This window comes from Cetorhinus maximus, chromosome 2 (genome assembly GCF_964194155.1).
Source record: "Cetorhinus maximus chromosome 2, sCetMax3.hap1.1, whole genome shotgun sequence".
Classification (NCBI taxonomy): Eukaryota; Metazoa; Chordata; class Chondrichthyes; order Lamniformes; family Cetorhinidae; genus Cetorhinus; species Cetorhinus maximus.
In genome coordinates this window covers 80,824,426-80,840,047 of record NC_135880.1, presented here as the reverse complement: position 1 = coordinate 80,840,047, position 15,622 = coordinate 80,824,426, and the positions used below count along the sequence as shown (strand labels likewise).

Below are 15,622 nucleotides of genomic sequence, written 5' to 3'. Positions count from 1 at the left end.
AGCTTGTTTGAGTGGGCAAGACTCTGAGCTTCCGTGCATCCCACGCATCCATTGGCAAATTCAGAAAAAGGTAGTAAAATATCTGACAATTGGTTGTTCAAGAACCTTAATTTTCTGCTCACCACCGATGTGTCAGCTGCTGAACCATATCGTCATCAGCATCTGGTAAAATCGGTCGATGGTAGGATGCCGGCCCACTCTGTTTTACTGGCCCCACGCGCCTGCTTCCAGTCTTGCCTTCATGGGGCTGGTAAAATTCTGCCCAGTAACATTCTTCCCAGTTTTTTATTCATTAGGATGAAGGGTTAGATGCCAGGGCGCATGTTGAAATTGAGATATTATAATTGGAAGGAAAGTCAAGCATATCTTTTACACTTAAATAATAATAGAATTGTGCAATAAATAACAGGAAAGGCAAATGAAGCTGTCAGTGTAAATGAGTTAAAGAGACCTTTGGAGAAAGGAGGCATTGAAGAATATAATGCAAAGTAGGTGGATGGGGTGATTTCTGAAAGAAAGATGGGCTTGTTTGAGCCTAAGGACCTTGTTGTGTTCCTGAATTTTTTTAATGTTGGTTTTAATCCTCAGGTACATTTTCACTTAACCAATTGTGAACATCAGTATGAATTTTCTTCTTCCAATTCAAAAGTTCCCGACTGTCTCTGATGATACGTTTAACCTCTTTTGCCCATTCTCCTTCTTCATCAATGGTACTGTTCAGGAATAATTCGAACTATATAAAAAAAAATGTAGGAAGAAGCTGAGTCATAGAAATATGGTTACTGTGCAAGTGATGGTATATTAGTCATTACTGCTTTATTTAGGAGGGCTCAAGAAAACTTACAGTAATCAGTATGAATGAGGTTTTTCTACTCTGCTGTACATTTAACCATCTAACTGGAGACAAGTGCCTAGAAGAGACAAAATTATTTCCCACGAGGCTGTGTGCCCCACCTCTGTCCATCTGCTGCTGAAACCTTCACCCATGTCATCTTCAAACATGTCTATTCTACTACTGTCTTGGCCATCTCCCATTTACCACTCTTTGTAAACTACTGATCCTGTAAAACTGCATTGCCTTAATCCTGTCCTGGATTGTTCCAATTGCTCATTAACTATGTTCTTCCTAGCCTACATTGGCTCTTGTTCTCCAATGCCTCAAATTTAAAACACTCATCCTCGTGTTTAAATTCATTCACAGACCCATCCCTTCCTCCCCCCGTAACCTCCTCCAGTATTACACATCCCCCGTTTCCAAACTCTTCATTTCTTTTATTCTGGCCGCTTGTGAATCTCCCTTCCCTCCACCCCTCTTGTGGCTGTGGCATGACCTCTCTATTTCCTCACTCTGATATCGCCCTCTCCACTATCTTTAAAGTTCTCCTTTAAAATTCACCCCATTGGCCATGCTTGGTCACTTTCCTAATATCTCCGTCTTTGGCATCCATTTTTCCCTTTACATTTTTCTAAGTTAAGTTAGAACATTTTTTTATTAAAGGTGCTATATAAGGCCTGTTGTTGTAACCATAAATTAAGGTCAATCCTTTCCATACTTGGGTTTAAGTTAGCAACGCTGATATCAAACTCTCATACCTCATTGAATTCAAAATCTGTTAGATGTCCTTCAGCCAATGTGGAGAATAAAGATATCAGTTCAATGTAGTTTGTAGAGCTACAATAAGGACAAATAATTTGAAATATAAATACAATGATAATCTTATGTAAAAATTGTTATTAGTATAATCTTGTCTCACTTGGTAGTATTCTTGCATCTGAATCAGAAGGTCGTGCCTTCAAACCCCATCCAGGGCTTTAATGCATAATGTAGACACATGCTCCAGTGCAGTATTGAGGGATTGTTATATTGCTGGATGTGCATTCTTTTGGAACAGGCATTGAATTCAGGATCCATGTGTTGCTTAAGTAGACAATGTATCCTTTACATCATTTAAAGAGAAACGGAGGTCTCCAGATAGCCTGATCCATGCTTTTCCTTTAATCAATTACACTTTTTTAAAAAAAAGACTGGTTATTTATTTATTTCTTTTGACTAGATTTCACAAGTTTTATTCATTAGTATGAAGTACTTTGGAACCTACTGAGGACCTGAAAGGGCAATCCCCAAATTATTATGAACAGCAGCCCTTCACCTCCAGAACCTGGATTTGAATCCCACGTGGACAGACAGGATGAATGTTTCAGTCTACTGGTGATAACAGTTCTACATGAAATTAGTTTGGGCAAACTTAACTTAATGCTTACTGGTCTTGACCCATTAGCACAAACATGCTGACATTTCAACACTCTTATGAACGGCTTTCTCAGAGATGCCTAAGATGGCTAGTGTTGGAAATGGAAATATGTCACATAGGCACACATTTTGAGATTGGGGCTGAGATGAATCTAAAGGAATAGAGGAGCTATATTCTTTAGCTATCAATGCTGCACCTGACACAGTGAGTATTTGATGCTTGTGATAACATTTTTCTCTGATCTCTATTGTAAGCAAAAAAAATCAATGTGAGTATAAAATGGGGAAAATACAACCACAGGCACCAAAGCTGAAATATTTCTATTCCTCAGTACTAATATCCTTCACCTTGATGAATAGAATTTTTTTTTTTTAAATCGAGTTCTTTAAATAAACTTCAACTTGTAAATTAAAAAAGACTGATATCAAAAACATATTTTCATGTATGGGTTAAAAATATAAGCTGACTTTGCTGATTGATCCGTAACACATGATTCTTAACATAATAGTTTACAAGATGGGATGCATTTAATATGTACCTCTAGTAATGGGGTGCTCGCTTATTAAGAGATGCTGAGGCTCTTCATGGTATCCACAAAAGATACTTAGTACCCTTTTATCTTGTGATAAAGCAAAAGCTCAAACAAAGCAGAAAAAGCAACAAGGAAGGCAAGACTTTCTAATGAAGTGCTACAGGCTGTTGTAGATGACGAGACTGAATATTCAATCAACATCTAATGAGTGATGGATATGTTACGAACAAACAGAAAAAGGACTTGGACTGGGAGGATTTGGAGAGAGGGTCAGTGTTATGTTTTGCCTGCCTACTGTAATGAAGTGTAAAAGAGGGTATTTGTGAGAAGAACTGCTCTGGTGACCAAGGATTCTTACTGTGATTTTTATCTGTGACAACAGGATTTTAACTCTGAGCAAATGAATGACTTTTGAGTAAGTTAAAATCAAGCCCATTAATGTCTGTTACGTCAGCTGCAGTGACCTATGAATTTTGAGCAGAGAAATTCGGAGCCTGCTCTGCTCATTGTCAACCAATTTAGTGCAGGCATACTGAAACTAGCTATAGGCCTCTTATTTACTTTCGTTAGAAGCTTAGGCTGAGATTTTGTCAATAGCGTGCATTCCTGACTTTAACTAAAACTGTGCGCCGCTTAGGCTTTCTCTTTGTGCCCTTCCCCATGCGATTATAATTAAAATTCAAAATAGCAGTGGTATCCATGCAAAACACGTGTGATTCAGCGGCAGGGAAAGCTTGTCATTTCAGCACTGTTAGCTGACAATGCTGCATCCACGAGTGGCCTATTAAAGAGCCTCTTGTGAAGCAGGGAGGGTCTGCTTCAAGGCCACAACTTGTGTGCTCAACTCCATTGCCATTAACATAAGGCTTATTGAGAGCACAAAGATGGCATGGGTGTTCTTCAAAATTAAATTTTGCTTGTAAATATTTTACATTGCATTTATTTCACTTTATTCATTTGTCCATCATTATATTTTGTTGAGACTAGTTTAGACAGAGAGCAAAATGTACTGGCATGTCTCATAGTTGGCACGTGTTGATAGTTACACGGGAGTTAGGGATATTTCCTTTATTACAGAAGAAACAATTTTGTGTATTTTGTAAATTTGTTATTGATTGTTCATGCAAGTGTCCAGTGTTGGACTCACTGCTCTAATGGGACATGGCTGAACTTGTAGGCTCAGCTGACCCTCCCTAAAGCACATTGTTCGGGATCACTCTCAGCAGGGATAATTGAAATGTTACAGGTGAACTCAAAGTCCTGTAAGAATTCTGCCAACCCACAGCCCGAGATGGACCCACATTTGAATATTTTCTTATTTGACTATAACTGTCCTCACCACCCCTCCCCTGTCCATCCATCCGTTTCCTCCCCCACCACCATCACAGCCAGGACATTAGGCCCTTCCCTCTTCCACTCCTCCATGCCCCCATCCCCCTCACCACTGACTCGCCCATGCCAGTCCTAATCCATCATGCAAGAGTCCATTCTCCTGTTCCCTCCCTTGTGCCATAGAGTTAAACAAGGAAAACCACTGATCTTGCACAAAACTGCACAAAGCCGACAGGTGCATGCCACCTTTAGGTGTTTGTGAACCGGGTGTCATGAGATTCTCATGCGCCGCTGACTTTACCTTGAAGATAGGACGTAATTTTAAAAACTTCTGCGCCATTGAGTATTCATGGTATGCAAATGAATTCCAAGTAGGCCGGTGTAATGCTCAACATGCCGCATACGCGCTGCTGACTTTATCTCTGCATCTGAACCTGCCCTCAGGAAATCAAATTTCACAATTAAGTCACCCTGCATGCCTCATTTCCTGCTCTTTGGGCTTCATAAAATCTTCCTTGTAATGTCTGTTTCAGGAGGCAACTGCCCATGCATTTGTTTATGTCAGTATGACAGTGCGTGTACCCCTGTGCTGTTTTGGCACAGGATATTGCTTCCAAAATTGGCACTACTTCTGCCAATTTTCTACTCCTTAAAAGTTCAAAATAGATAGTGGCTAGTGGAAAATGCAGGGTGGGTTGATGTTTGTAGCATGTTTGGATATTATTGTAATTTTATTTACTACATTCCCGTCTGGGGCTCTGCACCTTACAAGTCTCCATAGAATGTTCAATGTAAAGCCAGGATTTGGCATATCATGGGCCTGAGGGATGCTAGCCGAGGGGGGGGCCGGTGGATCGTTGTTTGGAGACTCACTTTCCCCTTCTGACAGCAGGAGGAAAAGACCCACAGTGCAAGAGAGAGGGTGAAGATGGATGGAGCTGTGCCAGACTAGAGAACCCCAACAGCTGCTCAGATGGAGATTTTTGACCTGGCTGGAGAGCAGGGTGCCGGGCTGATCGAGAGATTGGAGGGATGTACAATGAGAATGAAGATACTGAGAACATAGTGTCCGCCTCTGGGCAGAAAAGAAGCATACAGCAGGAATGGATGGGAGGAGTGAACTGGAAGGCCTAAGACCTGATAGTTTTGCTCTCCCATGTAAGTATCTGCAGTCTAGAGGAACAGGAGTCCACCTCTTCCTCTGAAGGCATTCAAGTCTCCCAGGACGCAGCATCACATGATTCCGCTGCATCCTTCTCCAGTGCAGATACATTCACCCTTGGTGGGTATGTGTTCGCAAACTTGTTTGGGGGTCACAGGCTGGTGAGTACCTCACAGAAATGCAGAAGCAGCTAATGGAAGCTGTGACAGCGGAGGGCCTGACAGTTGGGGCATTCAGAAGTATATTAGAAGGGGTACTTTCAAAGCACCAGGGCAGCACGGGTGTTTAAAACTTTGATGTTAATTAGTGCTTTTTATGTTTCATTAAATTGTGTTGGTGAGTTTATTCCTCCACCCTTTATTCAGTGACTAATAGCTTCTGAATGGCTCTGCCAACCCTTGGACCCTTATCTACCTGTTTGTAGGCGTGAAGGAGTCGTCTGGCCGTCTTGTATGGGGCACTGGTAAGTGATATGTCTGATATTATTTGGGGGAGACGTGGTTTGCGGCAGGTCAATTAGGTAAATCATGACTAATGGAAGTGACTGTAAATTGGGTTGTCACGAGCTTCCCTAGGCTCTGACGTCTGGTGCAGATGGCTCACCCTGTAGCCCTGCCTCCTTGGCCGCCTCCTCATCAGAAGAGGACTGAGTCTCCTCCATGTCCTCTGGATGCAAGGCTGCCCTGCTCTTCACAACCCTAGTACTGCGCAAGGCTGTGAAGAGCAGAGCAGATGACAATCTGGAAACTCTCTCTAGGTCATATTGCAGAGCTCCTCTGGAATGGCCCAGGCCATTCATCTTGGGCAGGCTTATTGTCTGTTCGATCATGGCTGGGTCAAACTGTGGCAATATTGGGTCATTCCTCGGCTTTCGTATGAGGGTTCCTCACTGGTGTTAGTAGTTATGACTTGAGAGGTTCCATCGAGGATCCATCCATAGAGGCAGGTGAGGAGCTGGAATGTGTGGGAGCTGCTCACTGGGAAATGGGCACACAACTGAGGGATGTGGTTGCATTGGTCGTATACCAGTTGAATGTTAATGGAGTAGAAGCCCTTCCTGTTGATGAAGGCTGCAGGCTGGTCTGTTGGAGCTTTGATGCCCCTTGTGTATAATCTAATACATCCTGCATATGTGGAAAGTCCATGGCCCTGAGGCCAACAGACCTCAGCCTGGCCGGCAGGAAATCGCACAGTTCAGAATTGCACAAACTGTCCAGCCTTTTAAGCAGGTGCTTTGGTCACCTCCCAAATGCAGCAGTGTGTGACTTCCTGGGATATCTCACACATGACCACTGCCGCACATGACCCGGTAGATCCTTGGAAGGAGCCATAGGTGTAGAAATTCAGTGCTGTGGTGATTTTCAGTGCCACTGGATTTGGGTGCCTAACAAGTCCCATCAGTTGCTATGTCATCATGCAGTATCGGACTCCCTTGAGATTCGCAGTCACCTCTGGCGCTACAGGTACCAGACCACGCTTGCATGCAGCAAGGGCCATTTTCAGTCTCTCTCCTGCTGCCATTCCCCATGGCATCCTGGTATGATCTGTCCAGCCACAGGTTCATCTCTTGCTGTTCCTGCTGCCCTGGTAATGCTGGTGTCTGATGCACCCTTCCTCTGAACCTCTCCTCCACTGCTTGTGGATCCAGGAGGACTGGGTGGATGAATCCCATCTTTGGATGACACCCCCTCCATTGGCTACTGCCCTTGGATGCAGTGTGCAGCTGTTGCTGCTCAGAGCTGCAATCTCTCCTACTTCTGGAAACTACCAACTTTAACGGTCAGGGTCCCAATAGTCATTGTTGCCCATTCACTGCTTATTGAATTTGGAGGGAAGCATTTAATTCCTATCAAACATATGTTAATTTAATTTAACGACCTTTTCAACAAGCTCAATTACCTTCCTGCCTCTTGCATGCGGCACCTTTGCCCTGCTGCCCGCCCACTGCCTGCATAATTCATAACCTCAGCTCTCGGCCCTTGACGTGCAGTGTCCCATGTCAGAATTTTAGCTATGAGGCAAGATTGGAAAGGCTGGATTTGAGGGGGCTGAAGAAAGATTTAATTGAGGTGTATAACATCGAGGGGCTTAGAGTGGATAGGAAGGATCTATTTCCGTTAGCGCAGAGGTCAATGATGGAGGGGCATAGATTTAAAGTAATTGACAGAAGAATTTGAAGGGAATTGAGAAATCTTTTCACCCAGGAGATGCTGGCGATCTGGACATCGTTGCCTGAAAGGATGATAGAGGCAGAAACCCACATTGCATTTAAAAAACTAACTTGAAGTGCCGTAAGCTACAGGGCTATGGACCAAGTGCTGGAAAGTTGATTTAGGCTGAACAGTTTTTCCTTGGTCGACACAGACCCGCTGGGCTGAATGACCTCCTGTGCCGCAAATTTTTCTAAGTTTCGACATAGAAACTGCGATTCTGTGGTTTGCCTGGCAGTGATTTTTCCACCCATTAAGTAAATAGAATATTGGTCACTGCTGAATACAGAATTGAATTTCTATCCTGATGCATCTATTTATACTAGAATTCTGCGGCAGATATCTGCACATGTCACATCTCTATTAGCAATTGATGCAATCTGTAAATAGAATTATAGATTTTTAAAAAATTACGCTTAAATGCATCCAGAAACAGGTGTCAGACGAAAACTGCACTCTGGACTCATTGACTTACTTAGTATCAATAGTATCCCAGTTTGCTCTTACGAAGTTCCATACTAAAGGCCAACCAATTGAATTTTTTGCCACAGAACAATAAACTAACAATGAATGATCAGGAGAGGTCATTGAGTCATCCAGAGTATAATATAAATATCTGCAAAAATAAAGATCCACAATGTTGTTATTGATCATTAGTGAGGTACAATATATCTATTCTCAAGTTTCATTATGTAATTCATGACTTGAGCTGTGTAAGGGTTTCATTCTGGCACTTACACAGGTAGAACAGTAGTCAAAATTCCAAATAGGATTATTATGGAATTTGCAAAAGGTCAAAGGTTGGTGTTTTATACAGGGTCTCTTTTGCATACAGGATCTCTTGTGGCTTTGCCCACTGACACTGAACGCTAGTAATTCCAGAATATGTAATAATATTAAAATTACAGTAAATAGAAGCAGTTTGTATGTCCCTGTGGCTTGCGTTCTTTTTATGACAGCTCTGCTCTCTCACTTTTCTGCTGCTATGATCCCTCTTGGTGGGTTCTTTGTTACCAGCGTTAGTTATGGTCCACCTTCTGCATCCCAGGATTCCCTTACAATTACCCTTTGACCTTGTTTTTCCCTTGTTTAATCGTCTTCATGCAGCTTTCTGTTGCTAAATTTTTTTCCTGCTTTCACATCTTTAAAAGCATTGACATTGATATAGATCAATTAAAGTAACACATACTACTTCTGATGATTTTTGTGATGCCGTGGTTGCTGGCTGGTTTGATGAAACCTGACATTTGATTAGGCTTGTTTTTAGGCTGTCACGTAACATGAGGCGATGTCTTATTATCATCAACTTATATTGTGTTACATTGACAGAATCACTTATTACCAGAAATTCTGGAATCCTGAGGCCTCTCATCAATTTTAATATAGAATACATATCTATGCATATATCCATTATATAGGGGTAACTTTGTTTACTCCTGATACGAATCCTAACTAAATTGGAGCATGGATCGAAGATAGGGCTGTAATGATTGAAGGGTGAGATTTGTGACCTCTGCTTTCAAACAATGAAGTTCCACCCCAGGAGCAAAGCTATCCCTTATGTATATTTATATATTTACTGCTATTCCAACGTTAACACGTTTTTGAAGACTCTTTTTGTTACCCTGGAAAAATCAATTAAAACTGTACTATTAAGCCACACTGTAATTGTTAATGAGCACACATGAACAGTAGTTACCACAGACTAATGATGGATGCGATTTTGAAGTCACATTATTTTCATAGACTTATCATTGTGCTCAAAAGCAATGAATAAAGATTAGCATGAAACACATGTATTCCAGGGACGAATAAACAGCAATTACCACAGACCAATGGCAAATGAACCCATATCCCTGTCTTTCCTTCCTACATTGGGATTGGTCCAGGCTCCCTCCAATTAAACATTTGAGTAATTAATTTGATCTTGTGCTTATTAACGTTCTTTAAGATTGCTAGATAAATGAGGCTACCAGAATGTTAAAAGCAAAATACTGTGGATGCTGGAAATGTGAATTAAAACCAAAATGCTGGAAAAACTCAGCAGGTCTGACTATCTGTGGAGAGAGAAATAGAGTTAATATTTCGAATCTGTATGATCCTTCTTCAGAGCTAAAGAGAAGTAGAAATGTATTGAAATTTAAAGGGGAGTGGAGCAGGTGAAGCTGGATAGAAGGCCAGCAATAGGCAGGGCTAAGGAGAGATTGACAAAGATATCATTGACAAAAAGACAAAGGGGGTATGAATGGTAGTGGAAAGGGCTAAAGGTGGTGCTGATAGTGGCATAAAGGTAAGAAAGCAGAATGTGTTAATAGCAGAACAAGGGTAAGCACTCAGTGAAAGAACAACATGGAACAAGTAACAGATGGCACTTCTGGTGATGGGCTGAGGGGGAGGGGGTGTTGTTTGGGGAAAAAGTGGGGGGAAAGGGATAAAACAATGAATAAATGAATAAAAATGAAAATAAGTGGATAAAAAATAAAAATAAATTTTTAAGACCACTTAAGACCATGAACTCTATCCTCTATATTCAAACTGTTTTTGATCGCCTTTTTTTAAATTGTTGAACTCAATGTTAAGTCCGGGAGGCTTTAAAGTGCCTAATTGGAAGTTGAGGTGCTGTTCCTCCAGTTTGCGTTGGGCTTCACTGGAACATTGCAGCAGACCACAAGGATGGACATTTGGCATGAGAGCAGGGTGGTGTGTTGAAATGGCAAGTGACAGGAAGGTCTGGATCATGTTTGCAGAGCGGTCACTCAGCCTGCGCTTGGTCTCCTCAATGTTCAGGAGACCACATTGGGAGCAGCAAATGCAGTATGCCAAAATGAAGGAGGTGCAAGTGAAGCACTGCTTCACCTGAAAAGTGTGTGTGGGCTCTTGGACGGTGAGGAGGGAGGTAAAGGGGCAGGTGTTGCACCTCCTATGATTGCATGAGAAGGGGATGAGGTGTTGGGAATGATGGAGGAGTGGACCAGGGTGTCCCGGAGGGAACAGTCCCTATGGAATGCTGACAGGGAGGAGCGAGGGGAAGATTTGTTTGGTGGTGGCATCATGCTGGAGTTGGCGCAAATGGTGGAGGTCATTCCTCTTGGAAACCCTAGTCCACTCCTCCATCACTCCCAACACCTCATCCCCTTCCCATGGCACCTTCCCATGCAATTGCAGAATGTGCAACACCTGCGCCTTGGCCTAAACACTCCTTTCAGGTGAAGCAGCATTTCACTTGCACCTCCTTCAATTTGGTCTACTGCATTCTCTGCTCCCATTGTGGTCTCCTCTACATTGGGGAGACCAAACGCAGGCTGGGTGACCGCTTTGCGGAACACCTCCAGTCTGTCCGCAAGCATGACCCAGGCCTTCCTGTCACTTGCCATGTCAACACCCCATCCTGCTCTCATGCCCACATGTCCATCCTTGGCCTGCTGCAATGTTCCGGTGAAGCCCAACGCAAACTGGAGGAACAGCACCTCATCTTCTTATTAGGCACTTTACAGCGTTCCGGACCTGACGTTGAGTTCAACAACTTCAGACCGTGAACTCTCTGCTCTATCTTCACCCCTTTTTAAAAAAGCTCTATTTATTTTTTATCCACTTATTTTCACTTTTATTCATTTATTCATTGTTTTATTCCTTTTTTATCCATTTTTCATCCTTTTTCTCCAAACCCCAGCCCACTCCCGAAAGGGCCATCTGTTACTTGTTCCATGTTGTTCTTTCACAGAATGCTGACCCTTGTTCTCGTTCTGTCAGTAACACAAGCTGCTTTCTTACCTTTCTGCCACTATCAGCACCTCCTTTAGCCCTTACCACTACCATTAACACACCCTTTGTCTTTTTGTCCATGACATCTTTGTCAATTTCTCCTTAGTCCCCACCTATCGCTTGCCTTCTATCCAGCTTCACCTACTCCATCCCCCTTAGACAGTATAAATTTCATCACATTTCTACTTCTCTTTAGCTCTGAAGAAGGGTCATAGTCTCGAAACATTTAACTCTGTTTCTCTCTCCACAGACGTTGTCAGACCTGCTGAATTTTTTCAGCATTTTCTGTTTCTAACAAAATGGTCATTAGTGATCCAGGTGACCAATGAGATTTGTTAAAACTATGAAGTAACTTTTGAAATAAGATCACTATTATCACATTTGGAGCTGGATTTAATAAGGCGCTGTGGTCCTAGTGCCCTTACCCTGTCTAAAAAGTTAAGGGTGAGTACGCCCCCACTTAACTGTGACCACTCCTGGGACTACAGTGAGTCCTGATGAAGAGGAACTCAGACTCGGCGATAAATCTGGTGTCAGGCTGGCAGGCCCTGGTGAGGGGTTTGATGGGTTTGTGAGACTGGGTTTGAGACACTGGGAAGGGGGTAAAGGGGGAGGTTGAGTAGATGACTTGTCCGACACCACCTCATATAGTTAAAGCTGCCATGCGTCCCACATGGCGTGACACCCCCACTATAGGTAAAATACCTGCAATGGCAGGATTAGGCCCTTAAGTAGTCACTAATTGATCTCTTAAGGATTTCAACTGGCCCAAGGGCAGGTGGGCCACCTATTGCCTCCACCCGCCCCACCCCCAATCTTGTGTATAATTTTGGAGGGGTCAGGGCCGGGTCTGTCAACAGCGGGCAGGGTGCTCACTGGATTTTACATGCTCCCTCCGCCCCCACCTTCAAACCTGCCAGAGGAGGATATAATCCAGCCCAAGGATTTTGAAGAATGCAGTTGAAAAGGACAAATGGTTAAAATTGTTAACAGAATTCCACAAAGAAGAAATGCACCGAATTAAAAAAATAAAGACATAAGGTAAACACTGGTTTGTTACATTGCTGTATGCTGGAAAGCTAATACCTGGTTAAAATCCATGGTTCTCTACTACAGCCCATAGCAAAAAGTAAAGCTTCATCCTCTGCTATTGATATTTGATCCAGATAACGTGTCCACGCAAAGTTCCATTCTTTATCAGTGCCAGCTTTAATGGCCTCACAGTAGATTAAGTATCTGACGTAACTTGGAATTCTGAAAAACAAGAATGTAGCAATATTTTCATATTTTCTTTCAATTGTCATTTTTCAAATTCTGTACAATCAAATTGATATTTTGAGGTGGCTTTCTGATGATTATGCCTGAATTTCTAACATGTGCACCTGGCAGGTGGGGGCTGCCTGCCTAGAATGCAGCGCTGAAGTTATGTCCACCTTCTCACGTTCTAAAATTTCCCCTAATCTTCAACTAGTATTCCTTTCAGCAGTAACTTCAGTGGATTTAAGTGTTGTAGATAATAGTAGATTCAATACAAAGATAATAAAAAAAAATATTTCTGGCAACTTTCATTTGGAAACATACGGCTGTTTTTTTGTAAACACTATTTTTTTTTTTTGCAATGACTCTTTCGATTTTTGGGTCATGAATTATTCATTGGCTTAAATGAAGGGTGGATGACAGTAAAGCACAGATGTTTTTGTTGCAAATATTCTTATTCACAAGTTTCAATATAGCCCAAATTCAAGCATTCCCATGCTAGGTTAAATGTAGATTAAAGCTTCCTCTACTCTGCAGTAAATGTGATTTAGTCACAAATTTAGAAGAGCATTCTATAGCACAGTGGCATTTTTCATTTCAATCATCAGGTCCTTGTTAGTACAGAACTTGAATATTGCTGAAAAGAGAGACATGTTGCTGAAGTTTTTCACCTTGCGCTCATCAGGATAAATGCAAGAGTGCCAATTTTCAAATGAACACAACAATTTATACTACAGGAGAAAAGGGTGTTGATTTTTTGGCGAGTTGACTCCGATTGCCGAGGCATAATGGAGAAAACAATGGGCAGCTATAGGCTCCCCAAGCTCTGGGTAGTTCAGAAAAAGATGCAAGACTTTTGTCTGCAGAGAACGGGTCCCTGTGGATGAATGTATGTTGCTTCTCGCAAGCGTAAATGAGCCACATTACGAGCTCAACTGATTATCTTAAATTGGTTGTTAGTGTAGCTATTAGCAAATGCTGCCCAGTCGGGGAACCACATCTAACAGTAGATGTTTTGTTTTGGATTGTGCAAGTGCAGGTTGATTGAGTACAGTCTGTAGTCTGCCTATTACGATCAACCAAAGGAACATGCTGGTAAAAGCAAAATACGGCGGATGCTGGAAATCTGAAATAAAAACAAAAAATGCTGGAAAAGCTTGGCAGGCCTGACAACATCTGTGGAGAGAGAAACAAAATTAATGCATCGAGGAACATGCTATTTGATTCGATCAGCCAGTCATTTGGGATGTATGACCGACGTACCAGGTAGTGCACCGGCACTGAAATTCATACATGATGTTGCTCAATTGTACGGCAGGCAAGACATCATCTTGGACTGAAGGCAGTGGAAAATACCACTCACATACTTACCGCATAGCAGCAGCGTGAAACAGCTTCCTTAACCTGCTGTTCAAATTTGTGGTAGACTCGTGGAGAACCTATTAGCGGATTTCTCAGCTAGCACGTTGAGGAAATTAGATTGCTTCATCTCAAAAGTCAATTGGAATGTATTAAGGTGTAGGGGTCAATATATACATTGGGATTCATATAGCTCCACGTGCTATAAGATTGGCCTCATCAGCAATCTTGTAAATAGGGCCCCAGACATTTGCTGCTCTTGCAAGATTGATGAAGAAATTGAGCGCATCAGAACTATCCTGTGGGACAGTGGCTATCCTGATTAGATCAATGTTTGCTGTGTGTCTTGCAAACTCTCAAATGGACCAAAGGCCGATACCGTCGGACCTGAAAAATGCCTGTCTATCTAATATTACCCTGGAAAGGATATGTATCTCAAAAGTTTGAACAACAGGTTCAACAAGCAAGTTGTTTCATGCTGTTACTATGCAGCAGCTATGCAAGTGGTATTTTCTACTGGCAGAATGCTGCTGTCAATCCAAAATGATGTTCTGCCTACCACACAGCTGGGCAACATCGTGTATGAATTTCAGTGCTGATTGAATCAAACAGCAAATGCCTTTACAAAACCCAAAACAAAATGTCTACTGTTAGATGTAATTCTGGGATTGGGCAGCACTTGCTGAACAATCCTGAGTGCGTTAATAGCTACACTAACTTGGGGAGCCTATAGCTCCCCATTACTTTCTCCATGTTAATGTCTCAGCCAATCAGAGTTGACTTGTCAACAAATCAGCATCCTTCTCTCCTGTAGGATAAATTGTTATGATGGTTTTAAGTTTGGCATTTTTGTGATTGTCCTGATGAGTGCCATGTCTCAACAACATGTCTCTCTTTTCAAAAATATTTCAAACATCAATTACCTTATACTAGATTGACAATGAATTCTGTAGGATTGCCATTGCTGCACCTAAGGTGGTGACTGATAAGTTAATGGAGCCAAAAGATCCCCAAGGGGGATGCCAAAAGATACTTCAGCCTTGGCCATGAACAAGATTTAATAGGATATACTCTTAGGTCATTGTGGAAAGTATATCACTACTTGACCCTGTCCTTCCTTTGAAGTACTTTGGGGACTTATCACTTGCGCATATTGCTACCTTTTTTCTGGTGGTTCCTGGGAAAGGCAGACACAGCAGCAATAAGGGGGAAAATTCCTCTCCACAAGTCCCTTTCCCCTTCATCCTCCTCTTTCTCGATGCCATTTTATTGTGCCTAATGGGATAGGGTGACCAGCAGTGGTCTGGAAGGGGATGGAAATTAGGTGCAGGTGGGAATGTGGCAGTAAACCTCCCCATCTGACTCTGTGCCTTTTTTTGTTGCTATTTTGGAAAGTAATGTTTTTATTGATTTTTGTAATTTTGAAACACTTACGTATTGTTAGCTGGATTACTCATCAGTTGTGAATAAAAATGCGTTGCTCGATCCACAAAGTCCTTTACATCAAGTAGACGCACTATTTGAAGAGTTTCTTTGAGTATTGGTCTGGATGGCAAATTAAGTAGAAGCAATTCAGTGGCATTTATGTACTGTGACTCTACATTCGAAATAAAGAACGGTTTGTTAATCTTACACTACAATCTATTATATATTCAAGTGAACGGATTACATCTTTACATTTGAAAATGCACAGCAAACTCCTATTTCAGGCTTCCATCACCAGGACCCCCTACTTTCCATTTCTGTAACTTCACCT

At 42.1% G+C, this 15,622-nt stretch overlaps 1 protein-coding gene across 1 annotated transcript in view; it reads right to left on the bottom strand.

The window, feature by feature from the left end:
- Window positions 1-540: 540 nt before the first annotated feature.
- Window positions 541-15,622, bottom strand: part of LOC144695613 (aminopeptidase Q-like) — a 217,140-nt gene continuing 202,058 nt past the window's right edge. The window contains exons 16-20 of the mRNA XM_078566512.1: window positions 15,301-15,411; window positions 12,337-12,504; window positions 7,964-8,104; window positions 1,594-1,672; window positions 541-733 (exon numbers count right to left, since the gene is read on the bottom strand). Coding sequence (XP_078422638.1) covers window positions 578-733; window positions 1,594-1,672; window positions 7,964-8,104; window positions 12,337-12,504; window positions 15,301-15,411 — 655 coding nt within the window. The 3' untranslated portion in view covers window positions 541-577. The remainder of the gene's footprint in view (window positions 734-1,593; window positions 1,673-7,963; window positions 8,105-12,336; window positions 12,505-15,300; window positions 15,412-15,622) is intronic.